Source organism: Geotrypetes seraphini, chromosome 4 (genome assembly GCF_902459505.1).
Source record: "Geotrypetes seraphini chromosome 4, aGeoSer1.1, whole genome shotgun sequence".
NCBI classification, from domain to species: Eukaryota; Metazoa; Chordata; class Amphibia; order Gymnophiona; family Dermophiidae; genus Geotrypetes; species Geotrypetes seraphini.
In genome coordinates, this window is record NC_047087.1 from 200,508,492 (window position 1) to 200,532,370 (window position 23,879).

General features: G+C 43.3%; 1 protein-coding gene across 13 annotated transcripts in view; it reads right to left on the bottom strand.

Annotated features, from left to right (window-relative positions):
* Positions 1 to 23,879, bottom strand: part of USP54 (ubiquitin specific peptidase 54) — a 312,165-nt gene that overhangs the window by 145,885 nt on the left and 142,401 nt on the right. For all 13 annotated transcript variants that reach the window (XM_033941395.1, XM_033941394.1, XM_033941402.1 and 10 more), the window contains 3 exons: positions 17,797 to 17,889; positions 11,739 to 11,873; positions 9,268 to 9,381 (listed from right to left, as the gene is read on the bottom strand). In XM_033941395.1, coding sequence (XP_033797286.1) covers positions 9,268 to 9,381; positions 11,739 to 11,873; positions 17,797 to 17,889 — 342 coding nt within the window. The remainder of the gene's footprint in view (positions 1 to 9,267; positions 9,382 to 11,738; positions 11,874 to 17,796; positions 17,890 to 23,879) is intronic.

Consider the following 23,879-nt stretch of genomic DNA (forward strand, 5'->3'; position numbering starts at 1 on the left):
TACTTGCTGATAGTATTAAATATAGAATAAACTTGGAAAGTTTGGCCCACTCCTCAATGCAGAATTCTTTCAGCTGTGAGATGTTTGAGGGGTTTCTTGCAAATTACCCATAAGAACATAAGAACATAAGCAATGCCTCTGCTGGGTCAGACCTGAGGTCCATCGTGCCCAGCATCCGCTCTCGCGGCGGCCCAACAGGTCCAGGACCTGTGCAGTAATCCTCTATCTATACCCCTCTATCCCCTTTTCCAGTAGGTAATTGTCCAATCCTTTCTTAAACCCCATTACCATACTCTGCCCTATTACGTCCTCTGGAAGCGCATTCCAGGTGTCCACCACACGTTGGGTAAAGAAGAACTTCCAAGCATTCGTTTTGAATCTGTCCCCTTTCAACTTTTCCGAGTGCCCTCTTGTTCTTTTATTTTTTGAAAGTTTGAAGAATCTGTCTCTCTCCACTTTCTCTATGCCCTTCATGATCCTGTAAGTTTCTATCATATCCCCTCTAAGTCTCCTCTTCTCCAGAGAAAAGAGACCCAATTTCTCCAATCTCTCAGCGTATGAAAGGTTTTCCATACCTTTTATCAGACGTGCCGCTCTCCTCTGGACCCTCTCGAGTAACGCCATATCCTTCTTAAGGTACGGCGACCAAAATTGGACGCAGTACTCCAGATGCGGACGCACCATCGCCCGATACAACGGCAGAATAACTTCTTTCGTTCTGGTCGCAATACCCTTCTTGATTATACCAAGCATTCTATTCGCTCTCTTAGCGGCCGCTGCGCACTGTGCCATCGGCTTCATTGTCGTGTCCACCATTACCCCCCAAGACCCTTTCCTGTGTACTCTCATTCAATAATATCCCTCCCATCGTATAGTTGTACCTCAAGTTTCTGCTTCCCATATGTAATACTTTATATTTCTCAACGTTGAACTTCATCTGCCACCTCGTCGCCCATTCCCCTAGCTTGTTCAAGTCCCTTTGCAATTCTTCGCAGTCCTCTATAGTCTGAGCACCACTAAATAGTTTGGTGTCGTCTGCAAATTTTATTATCTCACACTTTGTCCCTGTTTCTAGATCATTTATGAATATATTAAATAGCAGCGGCCCGAGCACCGAGCCCTGCGGTACACCCCACAGAATCTCAATAGGATTAAGATCAGGGCTTTGATTTGGCCACACCAAGACTCTCCATTTCTTAGTTTTCAGCCTGTTCTTGGTGGATTTACTGATATGTTTTGGGTCATTGTCATGTTACAGGTTCCAGTTCCGCTTCAGCTTTAATTTTCTCACAGATGGTCTCACCTGTTCCTCAAGCACCCTCTGATACACGGTAGAATTCATGGTGGATTCTATGATGGTGAGCTGGCCAGGTCCTGCTGCAGCAAAGCATTCCCAAACTATGACACTTCCACCGCCATACCTCACAGTTGGTATGAGTTTCTTTTCCTGGAATGTTATACTTGGCGTGCGCCAAACATATCCTCCTTTCTGGTGTCCAAATAATTCAATTTTAGACTAATCTGTCCATAGAACACTATTCCAGAAATCCTGGTGTTTGTCTACATTCTCTCTGGCAAACTTCAGTCTGGCATTGATGTTTCTCTTAGAGAGCAAAGGTTTCCTCCTTGCACACCACCCATGCAAGTTAAATTTGTGCATTCTCTTTCTGATTGTAGAGACATGCACTTTCACATCAAAAGTAGCAAGAGCCTGCTGCAGGTCCCGTGATGACATTTTAGGGTTTTTGGAGACTTCTTTTAGCATCTTGTGGTCTTGCTCTGGGGGTCAACTTTCTTGGACGGCCAGACCTGGGCAGGTTGGCAGTTGCTTGGAAAGTCCTCCATTTGTATACTATTTTCCAGACCGTGGAATGGCTAATGTCAAATTCTTTCAAGATCTTTTTAAATCCCTTACCAGACTTATAAACTGCTACAATCTTCTTTCTGAAGGCCTCATTGGCTCTTTTGATCTCACCATGGTGGTTCACTCTCACCGCAGCAGTCATGAGCAGACCAAACTAAATATCTGAGCTTTAAGTAGTTTCAATTTCTAAATAGCACTTAATATCTAAATACAGAATAGCTTGTTGTGAGCAAATATATAGATGTAATTAATAGAAGCATACCCACTCTTAGTCTCCTCCAATGTACTTACACTAAATAGGTAAATCGAGGTTGCTTAATGAATGACTCTCGGAGGTACCACCAGATACTCAAACCATTTCATTGTATCTGGTTTACAATACTGGGTGGTCAACTAGTCATGGCTAACAGCTAAATTAAGGGATATCAGCCTTGAAAAAACCCCGATGGGTGAAACATGTCAGCAATATAATCCCTGAACATCAGACCACTAAATCACTAAGCTAAGTAATCGAATTAACATATAGTTATCATATTTAAGATAAAATGAATATTTAAAAACCATTTATAAATAATTTAAAAATCTTAAAATAAATTAATTTCATAAGGAGGACCTGGTGAGGAAAGGGTACGTGAAGCCATATACAATGAAATTGGTTTGAGTATCTGGTGGTATCTCTGAGGGTCATTCATTAAGCAACCTCGATTTACCTATTTAGTGTGAGTACATTGGAGGGGGCTGAGAGTGGGTCTCCTCTTCTATCAATTACATCTGAGCTTTAAGTAGGGCAAACCTCCTTCAAAATGCTGAGTAACGATGTTCAAATCGTGTATACCTGATGTGATACACCTGTGTGTGATTTGAGCCACTTTAAGTGGGAAGATATGTGGGGGTGTCCTAATTTATTCCTCTGTTAGAATACACATTTTTGTGGATATTTTTTGTTTCATGGGTATATCTAGGAAAAGTTTTGTTGTTTACCTACAATTACATCACTTTCTTTTCCAGAGATAAAGAATAAAAAAAAAAAGATTTGACATCAATATGTGAACATTTCTTAAGAAAGAACTGAATATTTCATGGGGTGTCCTAATTTTTTCACATGACTAAGGATTTTGCTTCCAAGAAAGTACAATCTTTTGTTGAATGAGTTGCGACAGAGGAATGGTGGGATTGTTTGGTTGGGAAAGGGAGACTTAATCAGACCTTGGGAAGAGGGGTGGGAGAAGAATTTTGTTTTATACTGCTCGCTTATGCGATGTTGGTTGGATGGGTTTATTCTATATAGACTTGTGTAATAGTGTAGGATGGGATATTACTGTACTTCGAGCTTGGATTATAGTTGTATTGAGTTGGGAAGATGGGGGAGGGTTCATTTCCGAATACAGTTTAAATTCCTCTTGCTGACTTACAAGTGCATTTGCTCTGAAGCCCCCGATATTTCTCCTCGCTTATCTCCCCCTATGCTCCCCCATGATCTCTGCTCGTCGTACAAGCCCCTCTTATCTGTACCCTTCTCTTCCACTGCCAACTCCAGACTCCATCCCTTTTTTCTTGCAGCATCGTATGCCTGGAACAGACTGCCTGAATCAATACGTCATGCTCCGTCCCTGGCAGTGCTCAAATCCAAGCTAAAGGCCCACTTTTTTGAAACTGCATTCAACTCTTAACTCACACTTACTGCTGTCAGATACCCATAACCACTATAATCTCCCCAACCCTGAAATGTCCTGTCTAAATTAAATAGTAAGCTCTTCTGAACAGGGACTGTCTATTGTGTATTAGAATGTACAGTGCTGCGTATGCCTTTCACCACTATAGAAATAATAAATAGTAGAAGTAGTATTTTGTACTTTTGGCTGATTGTATTTTAATTGTTATGTCAGCTGTTATCATTTCAGCCTTTACTAATAAAAATGTTTTGAATATAATTTTTGTGAATGCATTGCTATTTTTAATTTGTGATCACTTATTCTGTACTCTTTGAAGATCTATGTTGTAAGTAGTGCTGCCCGATTCAGTAAAAAAAAATTGATTCGATTTGATTCAGCCTACTGAATTGGTTTTTCGATTTGATTTTCTTGCCCAATTGGATGTTTTTTTCAAACATCCTGGTGGGTTTATTTTATAGCTTCTTCACCCCCTTTGCCTTCTCCTAACCACACTGGCGCTGTGGTGTAAACAAAATAAACAAACAAAAAAGACTTTTTCTCTCTCTCTTAAATTCTAGCCCACATTTGCAGTCTAACACCAGCTCTGGCAGGATACACGTTTCAAATCCTGTAATTACAAATTCAATTTTGTAATTACAAAATGGAAAATAAAATTAGTTTTTCTACCTTTTGTTGTCTGGTCATTATTCAAATCTTGTTGGTCCCAGGCTCTGGTTGTCTTCTGATAACTTGCTTGCCAGGGTCTCCTTCTTTCTTCTTTCTCCGTTCTAACCATCCATCTGCCATCTCTGTCCTCCACGCCCGTTTCCCTTCCTTCCTCCGGAGGTCTGGCATCTTTCTTTTTTTTCGTCTCCATCCACAGATCCACCTTTTCTTAACTACCCTTTCATCCAGCATCTCTCCCTCCTTCCCCAACACCCCAGGGTCCACCATCTCTCCCTTTCTTTTCCCAACTAACCTCCTATCCAGTATCTCTATCCCCCCCTCTATCCATCCCCTCCACTCCCTTGTGTCCAACTTCTCTTCCTTTCTGTTCCTTCCTTCCCTAAATCCCATTGTCCATCATCTCTCTCCCTCTCCTCTATTTTTAGACCCATTATTTCTTCCCCCCCCCCAAAGTCCAGCATATGCACATCTCTTTAAATCCCCCTTCCCTTCCTCCGTGTACTTTTACACCAGAGCCCCCCTCCCCTGAAGGTCTGTTCCCCCCTGAAGGCCTGTACCTCCCCCCTGAAGGCCTGTACCCCCATCCCTGAAGGCCTATGCCACCATCCCTAGCCTGTCCCCTCTTTGAAGGCCTGACCCCCCCCCCTTAAAGGTCTGCACCGTGCACCCCCTTAAAGGACTGTTCCCTCCTTAAAGACTTGCACCCACCCCAAGGCCTGTTCCACCCCCTGAAGGACTGCCCTCCCCCCCGCCCCGAAGGCCTGCCTGTCCTCCCTGAAGGCCTATGCCACCATCCCTGGCCTGTCCCCCACTTAAAGCCTGTTCCTCATTAAAGGCCTGCACCCCCCAAGGCCTGTCCCACCCCCTGAAGGACTACCCCCCCGTAAGACTGCGCACCCCCCAGGAAGGCCTCCGTGTTCCCCCTGGCCTCCCCAAACCGTTTACCTTACAGCTTCAGCCTGCAGCCGAAGATCGCAGTTACAACGTCTTTGCACTGCAGTGCTTTGAGCTGTTTCCTCAGCTGCGGTCCCGCCCCTCCTCTGACATCAGACGCAGGATCGCGGCAGAGGAAACAGCTCAAAGCACTGCAGTGCAAAGACGCTGTAACCGCGATCTTCGGCTGCAGGCTGAAGCTGTAAGGTAAATGGTTCGGGGAGGCCAGGGGGAACACGGAGGCCTTACAGGGGGGGTGCGCAGTCTTTCGGGGGGGGCAGTCCTTCGGGGAGGCCAGGAGGGAAGCCAGACGCAGCACTTCCCGAATGACCTTCCCTCCTCTCCCTCTAAAACAGGTGCGGCAGCAGCCAGCCAGCAAGAGCAGCGCTGCCGCTCATGCTTTAGGGAGCAAGGGGAGAGGGTTCGAATCGGGAAGCCGATTTTTAAAAAAATTTAAATCGATTCGAATTGATTCACCCGAAGTGAATCGGTGAACCGATTCAAATCGTGAATCGGACAGCACTAGTTGTAAGTGTATGACTAAGACACACTGTTGGCATAGAGATTCTTTGCAGGGATATTTAGCAATTCGACTTGTTTAGTTTTCCCAGTAGTTACATTGATGTTCTAGAGCAGTGGATCCCAACCCTGTCCTAGAGGACCACCAGGCCAATCGGGTTTTCAGGATAGCCCTAATGAATATGCATGGAGCAGGTTTGCATGCCTGTGACTTCCATTATATGCAAATCTCTCTCATGCATATTTATTAGGGCTATCCTGAAAACCCGATTGGCCTGGTGGTCCTCCAGTACAGGGTTGGGAACCACTGTTCTAGAGCAACTCCAGTCCTTGAGGACCAGAATCCAATTGGGTTTTCATATGCATTGAAAGCAGTGCATGCAAATAGATCTCGTGCATATGTATTGGGGAAATCCTGAAAACCCGATAGGATTCTGGCCCTCGAGGACCAGAGTTGCTCATGTCTGTTCTACAGCCTTCTTTGAAATAGCGGCATTAACTTCTAGAAGCAATCTTGGAGTATTACCACTAGAGAGTACAAGTTGCCATAGAAGGGCTCTTTTTTTTATAAGGCAACTTACCCCCTAGTGATGCCATTTTAAAAGATAGCCATTCAACAGTGCAGGAATGAGTGAGGAACAATTCTACCCCCAACTGCCTTTGGGGCATTGGAGTTATTCATATAAGAACATAAGAATTGCCGCTATTGGGTCAGACCAGTGGTCCATCGTGCCCAGCAGTACGCTCACACAGCGGCCCTCTGATCAAAGATCAGCGCCTGAGACTAGTCCTACCTGCATACATTCTGGTTCAGCAGGAACTTGTCGAGCTAGGTCTTGAATCCCTGGAGGGTGTTTTCCCCTATGACAGACTCCGGAAGAGCGTTCCAGTTTTCTACCACTCTCTGGGTGAAGAAAAACTTCCTCACATTCGTACGGAATCTATCACCTTTCAATTTTAGAGAGTGCCCTCTCATTCTCCCTACCTTGGAGAAAGTGAACAACCTGTCCTTTTCCACCAAGTCTATTCCCTTGAATGTTTCAATCATGTCCCCTCTCAATCTCCTCTGTTCGAGGAAGAAAAGGCCGAGTTTCTCTAATCTTTCGCTGTACGGCAACTCCTCCAGCCCCTTAACCATCTTAGTCGCTCTTCTCTGGACCCTTTCAAATAGTACCGTGTCCTTCTTCATGTACGGCGACCAGTGCTGGACGCAGTACTCCAGGTGAGGGCGCACCATGGCCCGGTACAGCGGTCTCTGATCTGTTCGTGATCCCCTTCTTTATAATTCCTAGCATTCTGTTCGCCCTTTTCACTGCCGCAGCACATTGCACAACGGCTTCATCGACTTGTCAATCAGAACTCCCAAGTCCCTTTCCTGGGAGGTCTCTCCAAGTACTGCCCCGGACATTCTGTATTCGTGCATGAGATTTTTGTTACCGACATGCATCACTTTACACTTATCCACGTTGAACCTCATCTGCCATGTCGATGCTCATTCCTCAAGCCTGATTATGTCATGTTGCAGATCTTTGCAATACCCCTGCGTCTTCACTACTCTGAACAACTTCGTATCGTCCGCAAATTTAATCACCTCACTCGTCGTACCTATGTCCAGATCGTTTATAAAGATATTGAAGAGCACGGGTCCAAGCACCGAGCCCTGCGGCACCCCACTGGTGATGCTCCTCCAGTCCGAGTATTGTCCATTTACCCCACTCTCTATTTCCTATGCTCCAGCCAGTTTTTAATCCGCGTGAGTATTTCACCCTCTACTCCATGGCTCGCAATTTTCCGAAGTAGTCGTTCATGCGGAACCTTATCAAACACCTTCTGAAAATCCAGATATACAATGTCGACCGGGTCGCCCTTGTCTATCTGCCTGTTTACTCCCTCGAAGAAGTGCAGCAAGTTTGTCAAACAAGATCTGCCTTTGCTGAAACCGTGCTGGCTGGTCCTCATAAGCTCGTGTCCATCAAGGTGATCAATGATGCGGTCCTTTATCAGCGTCTCCACCATCTTTCCCGATACTGAGGTCAGACTCATTGGTCTGTAGTTTCCCGGGTCTCCCCTCGAACCTTTTTGGAAGATCGGTGTAACATTCACCACCTTCCAGTCCTCCGGAATCTTTCCCGATTTGATCGACAAATTGGCTATTAGCTGAAGCAGTTCAGCTATAATCCCTTTCAGTTCCTTGATGACCCTCGGATGGATACCATCCGTTCCCGGTTCACTAGAAAAGAGCTGGTTCACTAGAAAAGAGCTGACATGGAGGGATGAGAGGTGGAAGGTGCATGTCAATGCAGGTGGGCGAGGCAATGAATACAGGAGGCGGCCTTGAAGCAAAAACAAGTTAGGGTGTCATGATCCCTTGAGCTGGCCCTGGTTCTGCAGCAGTTCAGATTTTTTTCCATTTTCCTATCTATACCTTCTAAATAGGAGGTACATTGGTGTTCTGTGCCAGGTTGCAATTCATGTAGTACTGCCCTTTCACAGACAAGAGTTGTTGCTATTAAAGGCCCAGATTCACTAACATGCCAGATCCGGACAGGTCCAAAGAATTCAGGAAAGAATCATATGCAGATGGGGGTGATCGGAGGAACGCCCCCATCTGCCTGCAAGGATCACTGTTGTGTGATCCGCGCGTATGCACAGACCATCTGTAGATGGTCTGCGAATGTCCATCGGAGCCGCGATCTTGTTTTTTTTTTTACTTTTTACTGAACCTCTGTGGGCCAGCTTTTTTATTTTTCTTTTGCCCGTGGGTTAAAACCACGGGCTAGCACTGCGGGGCAGGCAGATTGGGGCAGCAGGAGGCAGGCTGGAACAACGGGAGGCAGACTGGAACAACGGGAGGCAGATCTGGACAGTGGGAGATGTTCGGGGTAGAGAGCAGGGTGGGAGAAGGCAGGGCAGCCAAAAAGGGCTTGAGCGATTGGTCCCCAGCAATTGCTTCTTTGTAATCGGCCAGCTCAGTCGGTGTGCCTGAAAAATGTTGGTGAATCGCTGCCTTGCTAGATTTGCATGCCATTTCCCTAATTTGCATGCGTGGATTGGATCGGGTGCGGCCAGAAGGTTAGTGAATCGAGTCGGTGTTGTAAAGGGGTCGCAAACCGATCGGTAGACTATCGGTTTGCTTAGTGAATCTAGTCCATAGTCAGTTATGCTATAAAAGTGATAAATATTATTTTAGCAGGGTTTTATATTATTACTGAGATGATTACTTAGATGATTACCAAATATTTAGCATCATTAGTAGTGCAGGGGAGCATCCTAAAGCTGCTCTGAAACCATTATTAAGGTTGTTTCAGTGAGTAAAGAGCATGTTTCCAGAGTCAAAGATGCAGCATTTCAATTAGGATTCTTATTCTGTAGTTTGGGATTAATAGGTCCCAGATTAAATCTCCACATATGATGACTCATTTAATGAGGATATTAAATCATTTTAGAAGTAGTTTCAGTAGAAAATTTAACAGACCCAAGGTTACTTTATTGGGTATAGTTCACAACCCTTGTTAGTCATAACCATAAAATATCCCTCCACATCTTGGCTCAGGTCTATCGCACTCTTTTTAAAACTAAAATGTAAATAGTACATCATAAATGGTATTGTACCTGCTCAAATAAGGTCATTGCAAACTTCTGGTGAGAAATGCAGTGCTGGGCTGTGCAGATATCTTCCTTGGATTCATCAGCAATGTGGAAATGGATTTGTATAAGAAGATTCTCCTATGCATATAAAAAAAGATTAAAAATGAAATCAGAACATGAAAGGATTATATAGTCATCTGTTGCTAAGAAAACAGATGGGACTGTCTGACATGCACTTTTTAAATTAAATTTATATTATTGGCATATTCAAGTCCATTTCAAAATACAGGGTGGGCCATGGAAAGTAGCCCGCCTCTAATATCAGTGCTACGCTCTTGGGAGGAGGCTGTTGCCCCTTGCTCTCTGCTTTTAGTAGTGGAATATAATTAGCTCCTGAAAATCAACTCGAAAACTCTCTCAGGAAATTGATATATCACGAATGACGTGTCAGTGAGTGCTGAAATCTCTGAACCTCAAACTGTACAGAATAACATGTGTGCAGAAACTTAAAGAGCCCAACAAAGCTAAAATGCATAAATTACTGTACACAGTTGCTGACTATGCTTGCTTAAAGACATTTGGACTCATTACTGTACTTTATGACAGACGAAGCTTGGTTTCATTTATCAGGTCATGTAAATTCTCAGAATATGAGGTACTGGTCCACTGAAAATCCCTACTTAACTCATGAAACATCACTTCACAACTAGAAAATTGGCATTTGGTGCGCAGTGTCAGGAACACGAATAGTGGGCCCAATTTTCTTCAAATCAACTGAGAATACCACAGTTTACCTGGACAATCTTTTCCGTGGCCCACACTGTATTTTTTAAAGTATTACAATTTCTTTGCAAAAAGAAAAAATTATACATTTTCCTTCATATTTTGGGATCCTTTTACTAAACACAGTAGACCGTTTTCCAATGCTCATTCAATTCCTTTGAGCATTGGAGTATTTACTTCACCAGCCCACAGTAAAAATCTCTTCTGCAGTTTAGTAAAAGCCAGCGTTTGCTTTTATATTGAGTTAGAAAAAAAAAAAAAAAAAACTCCAACAATTTGACAGCTTGCATAGAGCTAATTCACACAGACACATACATAAGAATAGCCATACTGGGTCAGACCAAAGGGGCCATCTGGCCCAGTATCCTGTTTTCACAGTGGCCAATCCAGGTCACAAGTACCTGGCCAAAACCCAAATAGTAGCAACATTCAGTGCTACTGATTCCAGGGCAAGCAGCGTGTAGTTTGCCTTGTCTGTTTAGGAGGGGTGATTGAGCTACTAAATTAAGTTGCCTTATTTGCTGAGGCTGGAACATGTTTGGTTTTTTTTTTCCTGTTTCTATTTTGTGTTCCTGGACATGAAAGAGACAAGGGGGTGATTTCCATAAATAAGTCCCATTGCATAAAATAAGTGCAGTGGCACCTTTTCATAAATTTAGTCCAAAGCTCTTAGTGCTTGATTTTGATTTCTTGAAAATTAAATAAAGGCTTAAAGGGGGCATACGTATCTTCAAACTTGGTGGGCCCTGAAGCCAAGTTACGAGAAGTGCAGATACATATATCATCAGGTCCAGGAAAGGGCCATTTCAATTTTCTCCTCAACAGAGAAAATTCAAATGCTGATATAGATTTCTATAGGGAAAGAAAATTATATTGCATTTGAAAATGTGAGAGAGCAAACTGCACTACTATATCTATTTCCTAAAATAGCAAATACATTGGCACATCAGCATTTTCCAGTGCTTTCAAGTCTTCTACTCATGTGAATGATTGTGTGCCGCTGCTGTTGTTTTTGGAGGCCTCAGAGCCAAGGTATGTCAGTTTCACGGTGGGAGGGTCGGCGGGGTTCTGCTGCACAGGGGGATGGGAAGGAGGGATACAAAGATGCTGCACAAGGGGATGAGTGAGAAAGTCAGCGGGATTCTGCTGCACAGGGGTATGGGAGGGAGGGATAAAAAGATGCTGCACAAGGGGATGGGTAAGAGAGGAGGAAAGATGCTGCACAAGGAAGGGGGGGGAGAAAGAAAAGAGGAAGAATTGGGGTGGAGGAGGGGAAGAGAGAGATGATTGCTGTACATGAAAAAAAGACATCCCCGAAAATAAGCCCTAGTGCGTTTTTTTGGACCCAAAATTAATATAAGATGCTGTCTTATTTTCCAAAAAACACGGTAGTAAACAGGTCCTCCTGCACAAAAGGGACCTGCAGTAATACAACTTCAAGTATATTTAATAAACCCTAACTCTTAATGATTAATTATTATGATATTTTCTGTTCTAAAGTTGTTCCTTGTTCCATAAATATTCAAAATCTCAATGGACATCTGTTCTACAAAGTGAGTGGTTTTCTTCTACATTTAAGGTTTATCTCCAACATTGGATTTTCTAACATATAGTGCCTTTATATTACACGTGTGTTTACTAGATATTCCTAGAAATATAAATGTTAAAAATAAGTGGCTTGCATGTTTATAGGACATAACTATCACACTTACAAAGCATTCTGCAGCATCATCCATGATGCCCAACTGGAAACGTTGTTCATCCTGAAAGGTCTTGGCAAGAGCACTGCGTAAAGCATCTGAGGGCAGCACTTTCTCACTACTGCACTGAAATTGGTTGAAGATTCCCTAATAAAAGAAAAAGAATTGCTGAAAGGCATTTCGTTCTGAAAATATTACAAGATGTCAGGACTTCTAAAGAGTCCAAAATCTTTATCTTTCTATGCACATAAATGTCAATGACAAGAAAAAGTGACATCTTCTTAATACATTTCTTGACTAGTTTTCAGAACTAAGGGCTCCTTTTACTAAGGTACGCTAGCGTTTTTAGCGCACGCACAAGATTAGCATGCGCTAGCCGAAAAATTACCACCTGCTTAAAAGGAGGCGGTAGCGGCTAGCGCTCGGGGCAATTTAGCGCGTGCTATTCCGCACGTTAAGGCCCTCACACATCTTTGTAAAAGGAGCCCTAAACCTTCATCAGATCAAAATAAGATAAATCTCATTTCATTTGACCTGATGAAAGGGGTATAGTATTCTCGGCGAAATGGAGAATTAGAAGTCCTTGAGCATGCACAGATGCATGCTCAAGGCAGGCAGAAGCCGGAAAATCTTCTAGGCACCGGCACGATCTGTGCCTGCGTGCCGGTGCCAGACGGGGGAGGGTAAGTTTAAGTTGTTCGGGCGGGGGGGGCCAGTTGGAGCGAGGGGGCCTTTGCGAGCGGGAGGGAGCGATGCCGGTTATCGGGGGGGGAGAACGCATCAAAGCGAGTGTCCATTATTTTCTATGGGGAAACTCGCTTTGATAAACGAGCATTTTGGATTACGAGCATGCTCCTGGAATGGATTATGCTCGTAATCCAAGGTACCACTGTTGCTATTTTCTGTTCTAGAGCAGTGTTCTTCAACCACCAGTCCATGGACCAGTGCCAGTTGCAACGTCAGAGGGAAGGCTTCCAGATGAGGCATGGGACGTGCAAGGTGCAATTAGTACTATTATGGAGGTGGGGTCTGGGATGGAGATTGGGTAGAGATGGGTGAGGTCTGGCCCACGATTTAGCCCCGTGTTCTTCAACCACCGGTCCACGGACCGATGCCGGTCCACAGAATAATTATTTTATTTCTGCTGGTCCATAGGTGTAAAAAAGGTTGAAAAACACTGTTCTGGAGCATATAGACACAGCCTTTACCTACATCCTGCGACTTGCAGGTTGCTATGTTTATATAATTATTGCTATTGTGATTTTAGAGGCTCTATGGCTGTGCTTTTGTCAGCAAATAAACAAAGTGAAATAAGCCTCTTTAAAGCTCTACAGCCGTCAGGACATTTCCAAGGCACTGTGATTCTGCAATACAAAGCCTCTTTGTTACAAACCCCCCCACGTTTGTTAGGAATGAAGGTCATAAAGATAAACTCAAATTACTTTCTTCCACTCCCTACATCTGGGGGACCTCTGCAGACAGAAAATACACAAAACATTTACTACCAAAGCAGAAATGCATGCTCACCTATTTAATGCCATGAACCCATTGCAGATAATTTAGGAAGCTGCGATACTTCCAGAAAGCACAAATGAATTTGCTGCAAATGTGTATATTTTTGTCATAAGAGGAAGCAGAATACAAAAAAAAACCACAGAAAGCATGCTAACTAATGAGAGCTTGGAGAGGATCTGTCATCACCTCATTATATCTTCACTCTTGTTTATTGCTACAGAGTAACATTACAAAAATGATTAGTAGTAATAATAGTAAGAGATATGATTCTTGCAGTGTTTTCCCTCCAGATCAAAACGATTAAGAAGGCCTCAAAGAATATGAAGAAAAACTTGCCAAAGAGGCAAAAACTCATAGCAATTTTTTTAGGTACATCAGAAGCAGAAAACCTGTGAGGGAATCCATGAGACCGTTGGATGATCAAGGAGCAAAACAGGCACTCAGGGAGGATAAGACCATAGCAGAGAGACTGAATGAATTCTTTGCTTCGGTCTTTACGGGAGATGATATAAGAAATCTACCTGAACCAGAAATGGTTTTCAACAGTGATGATGCGAAGGAACTCAAAGAAATTTTGGTGAATCTGGAAGATGTACTCAGCCAAACTGACAAGTTAAAAAGTGATAAATCAACTGGACCGGATGGTATACATCGCAGGGTACTAAAAGAAAAACATAAAATTGCTGACCTCCTGTTAGTGATCTGTAACCTGTCACTAAAATTGTCTGTAGTACCTGATGATAGGCAGGTGGCCAATGTTACACCAATTTTTAAAAAGGGTTCCAGGTGAGATCCAGGAAATTACAGACCAGTAAGCTTGACTTCAATGCTGGGCAAAATAGTGGAAACAATTATAAAAAAAAATATAAATTGTGGAACACGTAGACAAACATGATTTTATGAGACAAAGGCAGCATGGATTCAGATGAGGGAGATCTTGCCCCACCAATTTGCTTGACTTCTTTGAAGATGTGACTAAACATGTGGATAAAGGTGAGCTGGTTGATGTAGTATATCTACATTTCCAGAAAGCTTTTGACAAAGTTCCTCATGAGAGGCCCCTGAGAAAATTAAAGAGTCATAGTCGCCCTTTCAAAAATTAAATGCCTCTGTAGTAGATTTCCTATGCAATTAAGATCACTGTTTCCCAGTAGACCCAACACAGTTAACTCCTGCATTCCACTAAGGACCAAATCTAAAATAGCTCCCCCTCTTCCTGGACCAGTTGCTCCAAGAAGCACTCATTTATGACGTCAAGGAATTTTACCTCCCTGATGTAACATTTAATCAGTCAATGTTGGGGTAGTTGGGTGTGCTGGACAACTGTACTTTCATGCGACAGCCCTGAGAAGCGCTAAAAGTTGGCATTTGTTTGCAGGAGCGCTGGATGTTCGCGCCTAAATGGGAACAGAGAAGTCCTGGCTTTATATTACTGACTTGGCAGTGGTGTACTGTTGTGTCTTTCAAGTGCTTTCCTGGTGCAAGTTGCTTTTCTGCGTCATCTGAAACAGCTCCATTTTGAATGAGACTTGGAAGTGTATTATTGAATCATTGGGTCCTGGAGTGAGAGTGGAGTTTTTTTCACCTCAAAACCCATGAAGCATAACTGAGGTTTTTTTCTCCACTCCTTTGTGTATTCCCAATGATCCTTTGCGTCACTTTTTTTATTTAGGTGTCTTGGCATCTGCTAGGAGCACTGTTTGAATTATCTTTTTGGAGCAGGCCTGTTTTTTGCTATAGTAATTGAAATCGCCCAGGATTATACCATTGCCTAATTCTCCAGCTTTCCTAATCTCTGAAAACATTTCATCATCTGCCTGCTCATTTTGTCCCAGGGTACGGAAGTATAACCCTACCTTTATATTCCTTCCCTTCACACATGGATTTCTATCCATATGAATTCTACAACGCTATTTATGTCATGCAGAATGTTTATTTGATTCAATTCCCTCTATGACATATAGCACAACCCTCCCTCCAATTTGATCTACTCTATCCCTGCGATATAATTTGTACCCAGGTAATACCTTGTCCCACTGATTGTCCTCCTTTCACAAGGTCTCTGAGATACCTTTTACACCTACCTCATAGTTCAGTGCTATACACTCTAACTCTCCTAGTTTATTTTTTAGGCTTCTAGCATTTGTATAAAGACACTTCAAATTGTGTTTTTTTCTTGTAACTACAGGCTACTGACTTTCTTTCATCATTACTGAAACCTCTCTACTGGGACTACCCTAAATATACTGTTTCAATAGTATCCTTCAAGGATACCTCACACTGAACCATCCACTCCTGGGTGACCGCATCTCAGTTTAAAAGCTACTCTATCTCCTTTTTAAATGTTAGTGCCAGCAGCCCGGTTCTGTCCCAGTTAAGGTGGAGTCAATTTGTCATTATTTTCTGTGCACTTGATGTTAAACATAAAATGAATAAAGAATTAAAAAAAAAAAAAAAAAAGGTGAAGTCCATCCTTTTGGAACAAGCTCCCCTTTTCCCAGAAGGTTGCCCAGTTCCTAACAAATCTAAATCCCTCATCCCTGCACCATCGTCTCAACCACACATTGAGACTTCAGAGCTCTGCCTGCCTCTCGGGTCTTGCGCGTGGAACTGGGAGCTTTTCTGAAAATGCTACCCTGGAGGATCTGTATTTCAGCTTTCTACCTAATAGCCTAAATTTGGCTTCCAGAACCTCCCTCCCCCATTTTCTTATGTCATTGGTACCTATATGTACCAAGACAGCTGGCTCTCCCCAGCACTATCTAAAATCCTATCAAAGTGATGCGTGAGGTCTGCCACCTTCACACCAGGCAGGCAAGTGACCAGGTGATTCTCACACCCACCCAGCTATCTAAATGCCTAATGATCAAATCACCAACTACAACAGCTGTCCTAACCCTTCCCTCATGGGTAGAAGCTCTTGGAGACACTGTAGTTCTCCCTTTAACTGAGTTTCCTTCATTATCAAAATCATATGGATCACCCATGGCTTTTTATTTTGACATTCTACTGATATCTGGACAACAGATTATTTATTGTCATTTATGTTTCACTATTCAAGAAAATGTCTAGAGAATTGCAAAAAAAAAAAAAAAAGCGTTAACATAACAAGCAAACAATAAAATCATCATAGCATAAACATAAAAATATAGACCAAAAGAAGATATATAAAATAGATGAAAATATCAATCACAATAAAAATCAAATTCACATACTGTAGGTTTATGAAAGCTACGATAAAGATTGTTAAGTAATGCAAAAGTCCTATGAACTATTAAAAAAATGTCTGTAAAGCAGTGTGGTTGCCAAATCATTCTACTTGGCTATCTAGAAATACAGGTTAAACAAGTTGTAGAGAATAATATATCTGTGAGTAGCTTCTGAAAAACTTTCATGGAACTTTAGAAAGACAAACTGAATTGTAAACATGTAACAGTTTTACCGCTGAGAATATATCATATTTTTCACTCCATAAGAGACACTTTTTCCACTGCCAAAAAAGGGGTGGAAATAAGGATGCATCTTAGGGAGCGAATACCCAAACCCTATCCCACCCCCTGTTGCCTTATGTCAATTCCACTGTCCTCCCTCACTGGACGCGGCTGCCTTTCCGGCGGCAGAGCAGCGCACAGGGCTGCCCGCCTGGACGGCTTACATGGCTGCCTCCTCTTCTCTAGCAGCAGAATGGTACACAAGGTTGCCTTCCTGGCCTCGCACCGCTTCCCGTGAGAACTGAGTTCGCGTGGGAGGCAGCAGAGGACCGAGCAGGCGACCGCGTCAGCCGACCAGGCAGGCAACCTTGAGCGCCGCTCTGTCGCTGGGGAGGAAGCTGCGTCCAGTGAGGGAAGGCAGTTGAATTGAGATAAGGCAACAGCAGAGCCGCGCCCAGCAAGGTAGGGCAGTGGAATTGAGATAAGCTAACGGGGGCCGGGGCCTGCCAAATTAAAAATAGGTACGGGGGAATTAGGTACGGGGGGCAACTGAATTAAAAATAGGTATGGAGGAAATTAGGTACGGGGGGCTGGGGCCTGCTGAATTAAAAATAAGCACGGGGGAGGGGGGTGAGGCTGGGGCCTGCCTGCCACTAGGCCTGCCTGCCCTTTACCTACCTGGTTGCCAGCCATTAGGCCTGCCTGCCCTGTCCGTACCTGCCTGCCAGCCACTAGACCACCAAAGGGGGGACATGGTACAGAGCTTGGTAGGGAGGGGGGACAGGGTGCAGAGCTTGGCAAGGAGTGTGGGGTTGGGTGCAGAGCCTGTTAGGGAGAATTTGGTTCAGAATGTTTTTTCTTGTTTTCCTTCTCTAAATCTAGGGTGCGTCTTATGGTCAGGTGCATCTTATGGAGCGAAAAATACTGTATAATGTGTATGGATGGATGGGGCAGAAAGAAGCAAAAACATTCTCAGAGAGAAATCCTGTATTTTCTTGTATGATGGAGAAGCAGCCAAGTACTTTACAACATTTACCTTACCAGTGAAGAGAAACTAACTAGGAACAATCAGTCAAGGAGCATTAATCTCAACCACAGATTGATTACTACACTCAAGTACATACCTTGAGAGCACAAAAGATGCAGGATTCTCCCATACATTTGTGTGTTGTTAGCTGTCGAAAACTCCTTCGGAAAATATCTAGATGCCAAAGAACCTGCCAAACAGGGGAAAAATAATCAAACATTCTGCAAAGAATACAATTATGTAACTCCAAAAACTTTTAACTTCTACAAACATTTTTGATGCTAGATCATCCCATGAAACATCAGATTTCCTGAGGTGTGTCACATAATGCATGATATTTTGAAATCTTGGTTTTCCCAAGGAGCATTTCCCTAAATGATGATAGTTTTAATTAGCAACAGGCCATGCAGGTTTTATGTCACTGCTAAATTTGTATCTATAATTACACCTAGTATTTATAATATTCTCCATATTGGGAACAGCTAGACTATACTCTCTGTTTCTGCTGTGAGCCACTCATCTGTGACACAGTAGCACTTTTTGAGTCATCTGTAGCAATGGATAAACAGTCCAGCATGGTGAAATTAAACAAATTATAACCTGGTACAGTTAGATCCTAGTCAGGCTACTTATTATATCACATCTTTGTAACCACCACAAAATCCAAATGTGCCTCTGCTCATTCCAAGTCTATAAAGTTATGAACTATCATATAGTTTTCTGAATATTGTGCCTTCTTTTTATTGCCAGCTGTAAGCAACTATAGTATATATGTTTGCATTGCCCAACTTTGTGTTTCTCCATTTTGTCTGTTGTTTATTGTTAGTGGCAGTATGATTCAATTAGCTTCCATCTGCCACACCTCTTATCTAGTTTAAACTTGTCAGTATATCTGAACTGTTCTGCTAGGTTCCAATTCACCTAGATAGAGTTCTTCAATCACATCACAATCAATTTCACTGTTTGATACTCATTGTATTGCAGAGAACATAGCAACTTGAGGCAAATGGAAGAAATGTTTTGCATTAATTGCTCTGCCTAATATATTTAACAAATAATTTTAATTGTAACTTTATATTCCTGAATTTTGTAGTTTAGCCTAAAATAGAAATACATTTGATTTTACACATCAGATATATAAAACACATTTGTGAATTCTGAACTGTTAAGATTAACCTCTATATATCGAATAACAGGTGAGAAGAAGTAAGCAGAAATATGCATAGGAAATCAGAACAGGGAATTAGATCTCAGATGTTAGGCTAGCTGCATTTTTTGATTCACAGAATAGCTGAAGAAATGGTAGAGACCTTGGAGGTTTTTTTCTCTTATTTTCAACAGGTGAAAATAGGTGAATATGGCAGGGAAACATTGTGTCGCCAAAGTTACTTCCCTCATTACAGCTTTCACTTCTGTCCAGACAAAACAACATAATCCAAGGTGAAGGGCTGCTTTCACATGCAAGATGTCTGCAGATGGAACTCATCATGAAAGAAGTGGAACTCAGAGAGATAGTGGTAAAGATTTTAAAAAACATCTGCGACAACAAGAAATGCTTTGGGAGGCATCAAAGATCTCCAGCAGAGGCACATACGTGATGAAAGAAAACATCTGAATACAGATCTCCAGATCCTTCAGAATTGACACCCCCAACTCAAACTGCTGTCATACTGAAGAACAGTAGGCAGTCTTAGAAGTAGAGGACATGAGAACATCCCAGGAACAAGAAAAGTCAAAGTTCAAAATCCCTAAAGTTGCCAGCTCAGTGATCACTCAGAAGTTAACTGTACTTGAGGTTGGAAATTTTCTTCTGAAGGGTACAAATTCCAATGTTAAATGGAGTGCTGGCTGACTGGTGCCAAGCTTGGAGATATAACGTGTTTACTGAGATTTAACAAGCTTAATGACCATTATCCAATGCTGCTCATCTCTGCCAGCATGATAGATACTGCTAGAACCCTAACAAATATATCAAAAGTGACTTCATAGCTGTAGGAGATAGAGTGAGGCAAATGGGTGTACAGGTGGTGTTCTCTTAAATTCTTCCTGTCAAAAGTAAAGGCCAAAGCAGAGAAGCTTGCATTCTGGAGATGAATGTGTGGCTGTGCAGATGGTGTCAGAAAACAATTTGACTTCCTTGACCATAGGCTTCCTTGACCAAGAGCTACTGAGCAAAGATGGGGGTCCATCTATCTTAGAATGAAGTGTCTTCCACATTAGATTGGCCAACCTACTGAAGAGGACTTTAAACTAGAATTATTGGGGATGTATGAATAAATCCTCCAGAAAAGTAAAACATTTCTATAGAAATGGAGGGTGGGCAGCATCTGGAAGTATGAGAAATAAGGATCTGGATTTAGAGATTGTGATGGAAAAGGCTGAGTTAGATTTGGTGGTAGTAACGAAGAATGATGACTAGGATATCGTTATCCTTGACAATAAAATGTGGTGAAAACAAAAATTGTATCTGAATTCAAGAAAGCTTGGGACAAGTTTGTTGGAACAGTAAGGTATTCTCCCCATGCTTATAAGCCATGCAGAAGGAATCCACTCTAGGTTTTCAACTCCTCCTCCTTCTCCAGAGAGATCTGAAGCACAAGAGGCCTGCCAATTGGATCCTGAGTGACACCACTGAGAGGCCTTTGTCGAGACCTGCTTGGAGGAAAGCCAGCACGAAACGGTTCCACCTTTTCTTTCATGAAGCAGTGCTAAAATGTCTACCATGCTTCAGCGTAAGTGGAGACCACAGTAGGTTTTTGTTGGGTTTTTTTTGTTGGGGGGGGGCTATGATGAGAGTAGCAACAACTACCTCTGCATTTGTGATCTAATGCCCCACACTCAAGAGCTACACTACTTTTTTGTTCTAATGCCACATGCTGCACTACATTTGTAATCCAATGCCACACACTCAAAAGCTATGCCGTAAGATCAAAGCAATCCGGATCTTCTATGACCACTGGGCACTGAGAAAGAAGATCGAGATGTATCTGTAGTCTGAGGCCTTTGTCCCTCTATAGACGTACCAAGTCCACATACCACAGATGGTGTGGCCAATCTGATGCCATAAGCACCACTCTTCCTGTGTGGCTTGCTATTCTGTGGAGAATCCACCCTATCACAGGCCATGGAAGAAACATGTACAAGAGCTCATTCTTTGGCCAAGGCAGACTAGGGCATCCAGCCCTGTGCTTCTGGGCTCAGATCTTCAACTGAAGAAGCATTCTGCTTTCTTGTTGCTTACCGTACCATCAGGTTGAAAGTTGAGCATCCCCAGCAACAAGCAATGGCTTGGAATACTTTTGCAAATAACGTCCACTCTCCTGATTCTAACATCTTCCTGCTGAGATAATCAGCCTGGACATTGTCCACTCCCACTACATTGCTGCAGAAATTGCTTGAAGATAGAGCTCTGTCCATCGGAACAACAAATGGGCTTCCACATGCAGCTCAGCACTTTTTGATGCCTCCTTGGTGATTGACATATGTCACACCACTGTAGCATTGTCTGAGAAGACTCGGTCCATCTGTTCCTCCAGACTCTTCTCCAGCTTCTGTAAAGCCAATCAAATAATCTGAAACTCCAACCTGTTAATGGACTACTTTCTCTGGGAGGTCAACCACCGCCCCTGGGCACCCATTGCAATGATCTCACCAGCCAAACAGGCAGGCACCCATTGTCAAAATAACCTTATCTGGAGGGGCATGCCTCTCAATAACGACTATGGATGCAGCCCCCAAGACATGCTGTCGTGGGATTCCAGAGTCCACAAGTGTCATCTGAAGAGAATCCGTTTGTGGAGACTACTGAGAAGCAGTTTTGAAGGGATGCATGTGAGCTTTCGCCCAAGGAACCACATTTACAGTGGCTGCCATGGAGTTTAGTACCTGGAGATAGTGCCAAGCTGATGGGCGTGGGTTAGGCACATAGGATAGGCACGTGGGATCTCTCAGAGAGAGAAAGAGATAATGGTTACTGCGAATGGGCAGACTAGATGGGCCATTTGGCCTTTATCTACCATCATGTTTCTATGCTTCTATGTTTTCTATCTCTATAACCTGAGAGCAAAGCTTCTGTCTGCATGCCTCTGGAAGATAAACATGGCCTTCTGCTGTGTTGAATAGAACTCCCAGGTATTCCAGGGACTGGGATGAAACCAGTTAGCTCTTGCAAGACCTGGACCACTTGATTCACGGCTCATTCTCCTTACAAGAAGAATGACAGGATTTTGATCAGCCAGTTGTCTAGGTACAGATGCACTTGTAATCCTCCTCTGAGGAAATGCGCAGCAACCACCACTATCTACTTGGTGAAAGAGCAGAGTGCTGTTGCCAGATCAAACGGAGCACCAAGAACTGGAAATGTTTAACCAAGATATGGAATCTTAAGAACTTTCTGTGCTCTAGAAATATGAGAATATGCAGGTAGGTTTCTATAAAGTCTAGAAAAGCCAGAAATTCCCCTGGCGCTACCTCTGTGATGACCAACCATATCGTTCCATGCAAAAGCGTGGAACTTTCAGAGCCGCATTGACTTGGTTAGGATCCAGTATGCACAAGAAAGGCTCAGAAGATTTTCTGAGCCCTTCTTGTGCACTATAAAGTATATGAAGTATCTGCACGAGCCCGATTCTTCAGGCAGCATAGGCTCTATGGCCTGAAGCTCTACTAGTCTCTGCACTGTTGCTAAGACTTTGGTTGTCTTCTTTGGTCGCCCTGCCAGGGAGTCCACAAACCAGTCTGTTAAGGGATGGTCAAACTTGAGCTTGTAACCTCCCCAAATGATCTCTAGGACCCAATGGTCTGACGAGATCTACACCCAAGCCTCTGCAAACTCCGAAATCTTCCTTCTAACCTCAGGGGAAAGGCTGCAGCACTGGTGTCATTGCACTTTCTTGGATTCTGGAGTGGGACGAGAGCTTGGTTTCTTCTTGTTCCTGTAGAGCTCTGTCTTGATCCCTGATAGGATATCTGAGATTAGGCTCCTCTTGAGAACTGATGAAAATGGCTGGATCCATGAAAATTAGAACCTCTGGTGGTTACTAGTCTGCTGTCAGGTAGAGATTTTGGACGACAATCTGTCATGCTGGTCACAAGATTGTCCAGACCCTTTCTGAACAACAGCTGTCCTTTGAAGGGAAGTCTGCTGAGTGTAGTTTTAGACGTGGAGTCTCCTGCCCATTACCTGATCCAGAGCATTCTATGGGCTGAGATTGAATAAGCCGAGACTTTACTCATGAACCTGATTATGTTATAGAGAGCATAAGCCACATAATCCACCCCTGCTACCAAAAGATGAGGCAAAAGCTCACCATCTAACAGAGTAAACCCACGCATCTTGGTATGACACGCACATGTCACAAAAGAGGCCACTGCAGCTGCTTTAATTCCTAAAGTCAGCGCCTCAAACTGCCTTTTCAGAATCATATCCACTCTGTGATATTGCGTATCCTTTAATACTATTTATTTATTTATTCATTCAATTTTCTATACCGTTCTCCCAGGAGAGCTCAGAACAGTTTACATGAGTTTATTCAGGTACTCAAGCATTTTTCCTTTCTATCCCGGGCTCACAATCTATCTAATGTACCTGGGGCAATGGGGGGATTAAGTGACTTGCCCAGAGTCACAAGGAGTAGCGTGGGTTTGAAACCCAACCCCAGGGTGCTGAGGCTGTAGCTTTAACCACTGCGCCATACTCTCCCTCACTTGGCAGGGACGTACGCTTGGTCACCTGGGCCACCAATGAATCCACCTTAGGCTGAGTTAACATCTGCTGACACTTCTGTGCCATAGGTTACAGCTTTTCCATTGTTTTGGTTACTTTTATAGAGCCCTCAGGGGCATCCCAGTGCTTCATTACTAAAACACTCATATCAGGATGCTAGGGAGATGTCGTAGACTGTGCTCTTATTCTGCTCAAGATAAAACATTGAGCAGATGGTGCTTGCTGGAGGTCTAATTGTAACTCTTGCAGAGAGTCAGTAATAAGTTCTAAGAGCCCTGCAGGCTTGAAAAGCCGGCATACTGTAGGGTCTTCCATTCGGTCAATGACCACCCTTGTTTCTTGCATACTCGCCCCAATTTGTGATCCTGTTTCTCCCTGCAGGGAAAACTTGCTCTGTGAGAGCAAGGGCATACAGTCTGACTGCTCATCTTCAGAGTCCTTATCAGAAAGGTCTG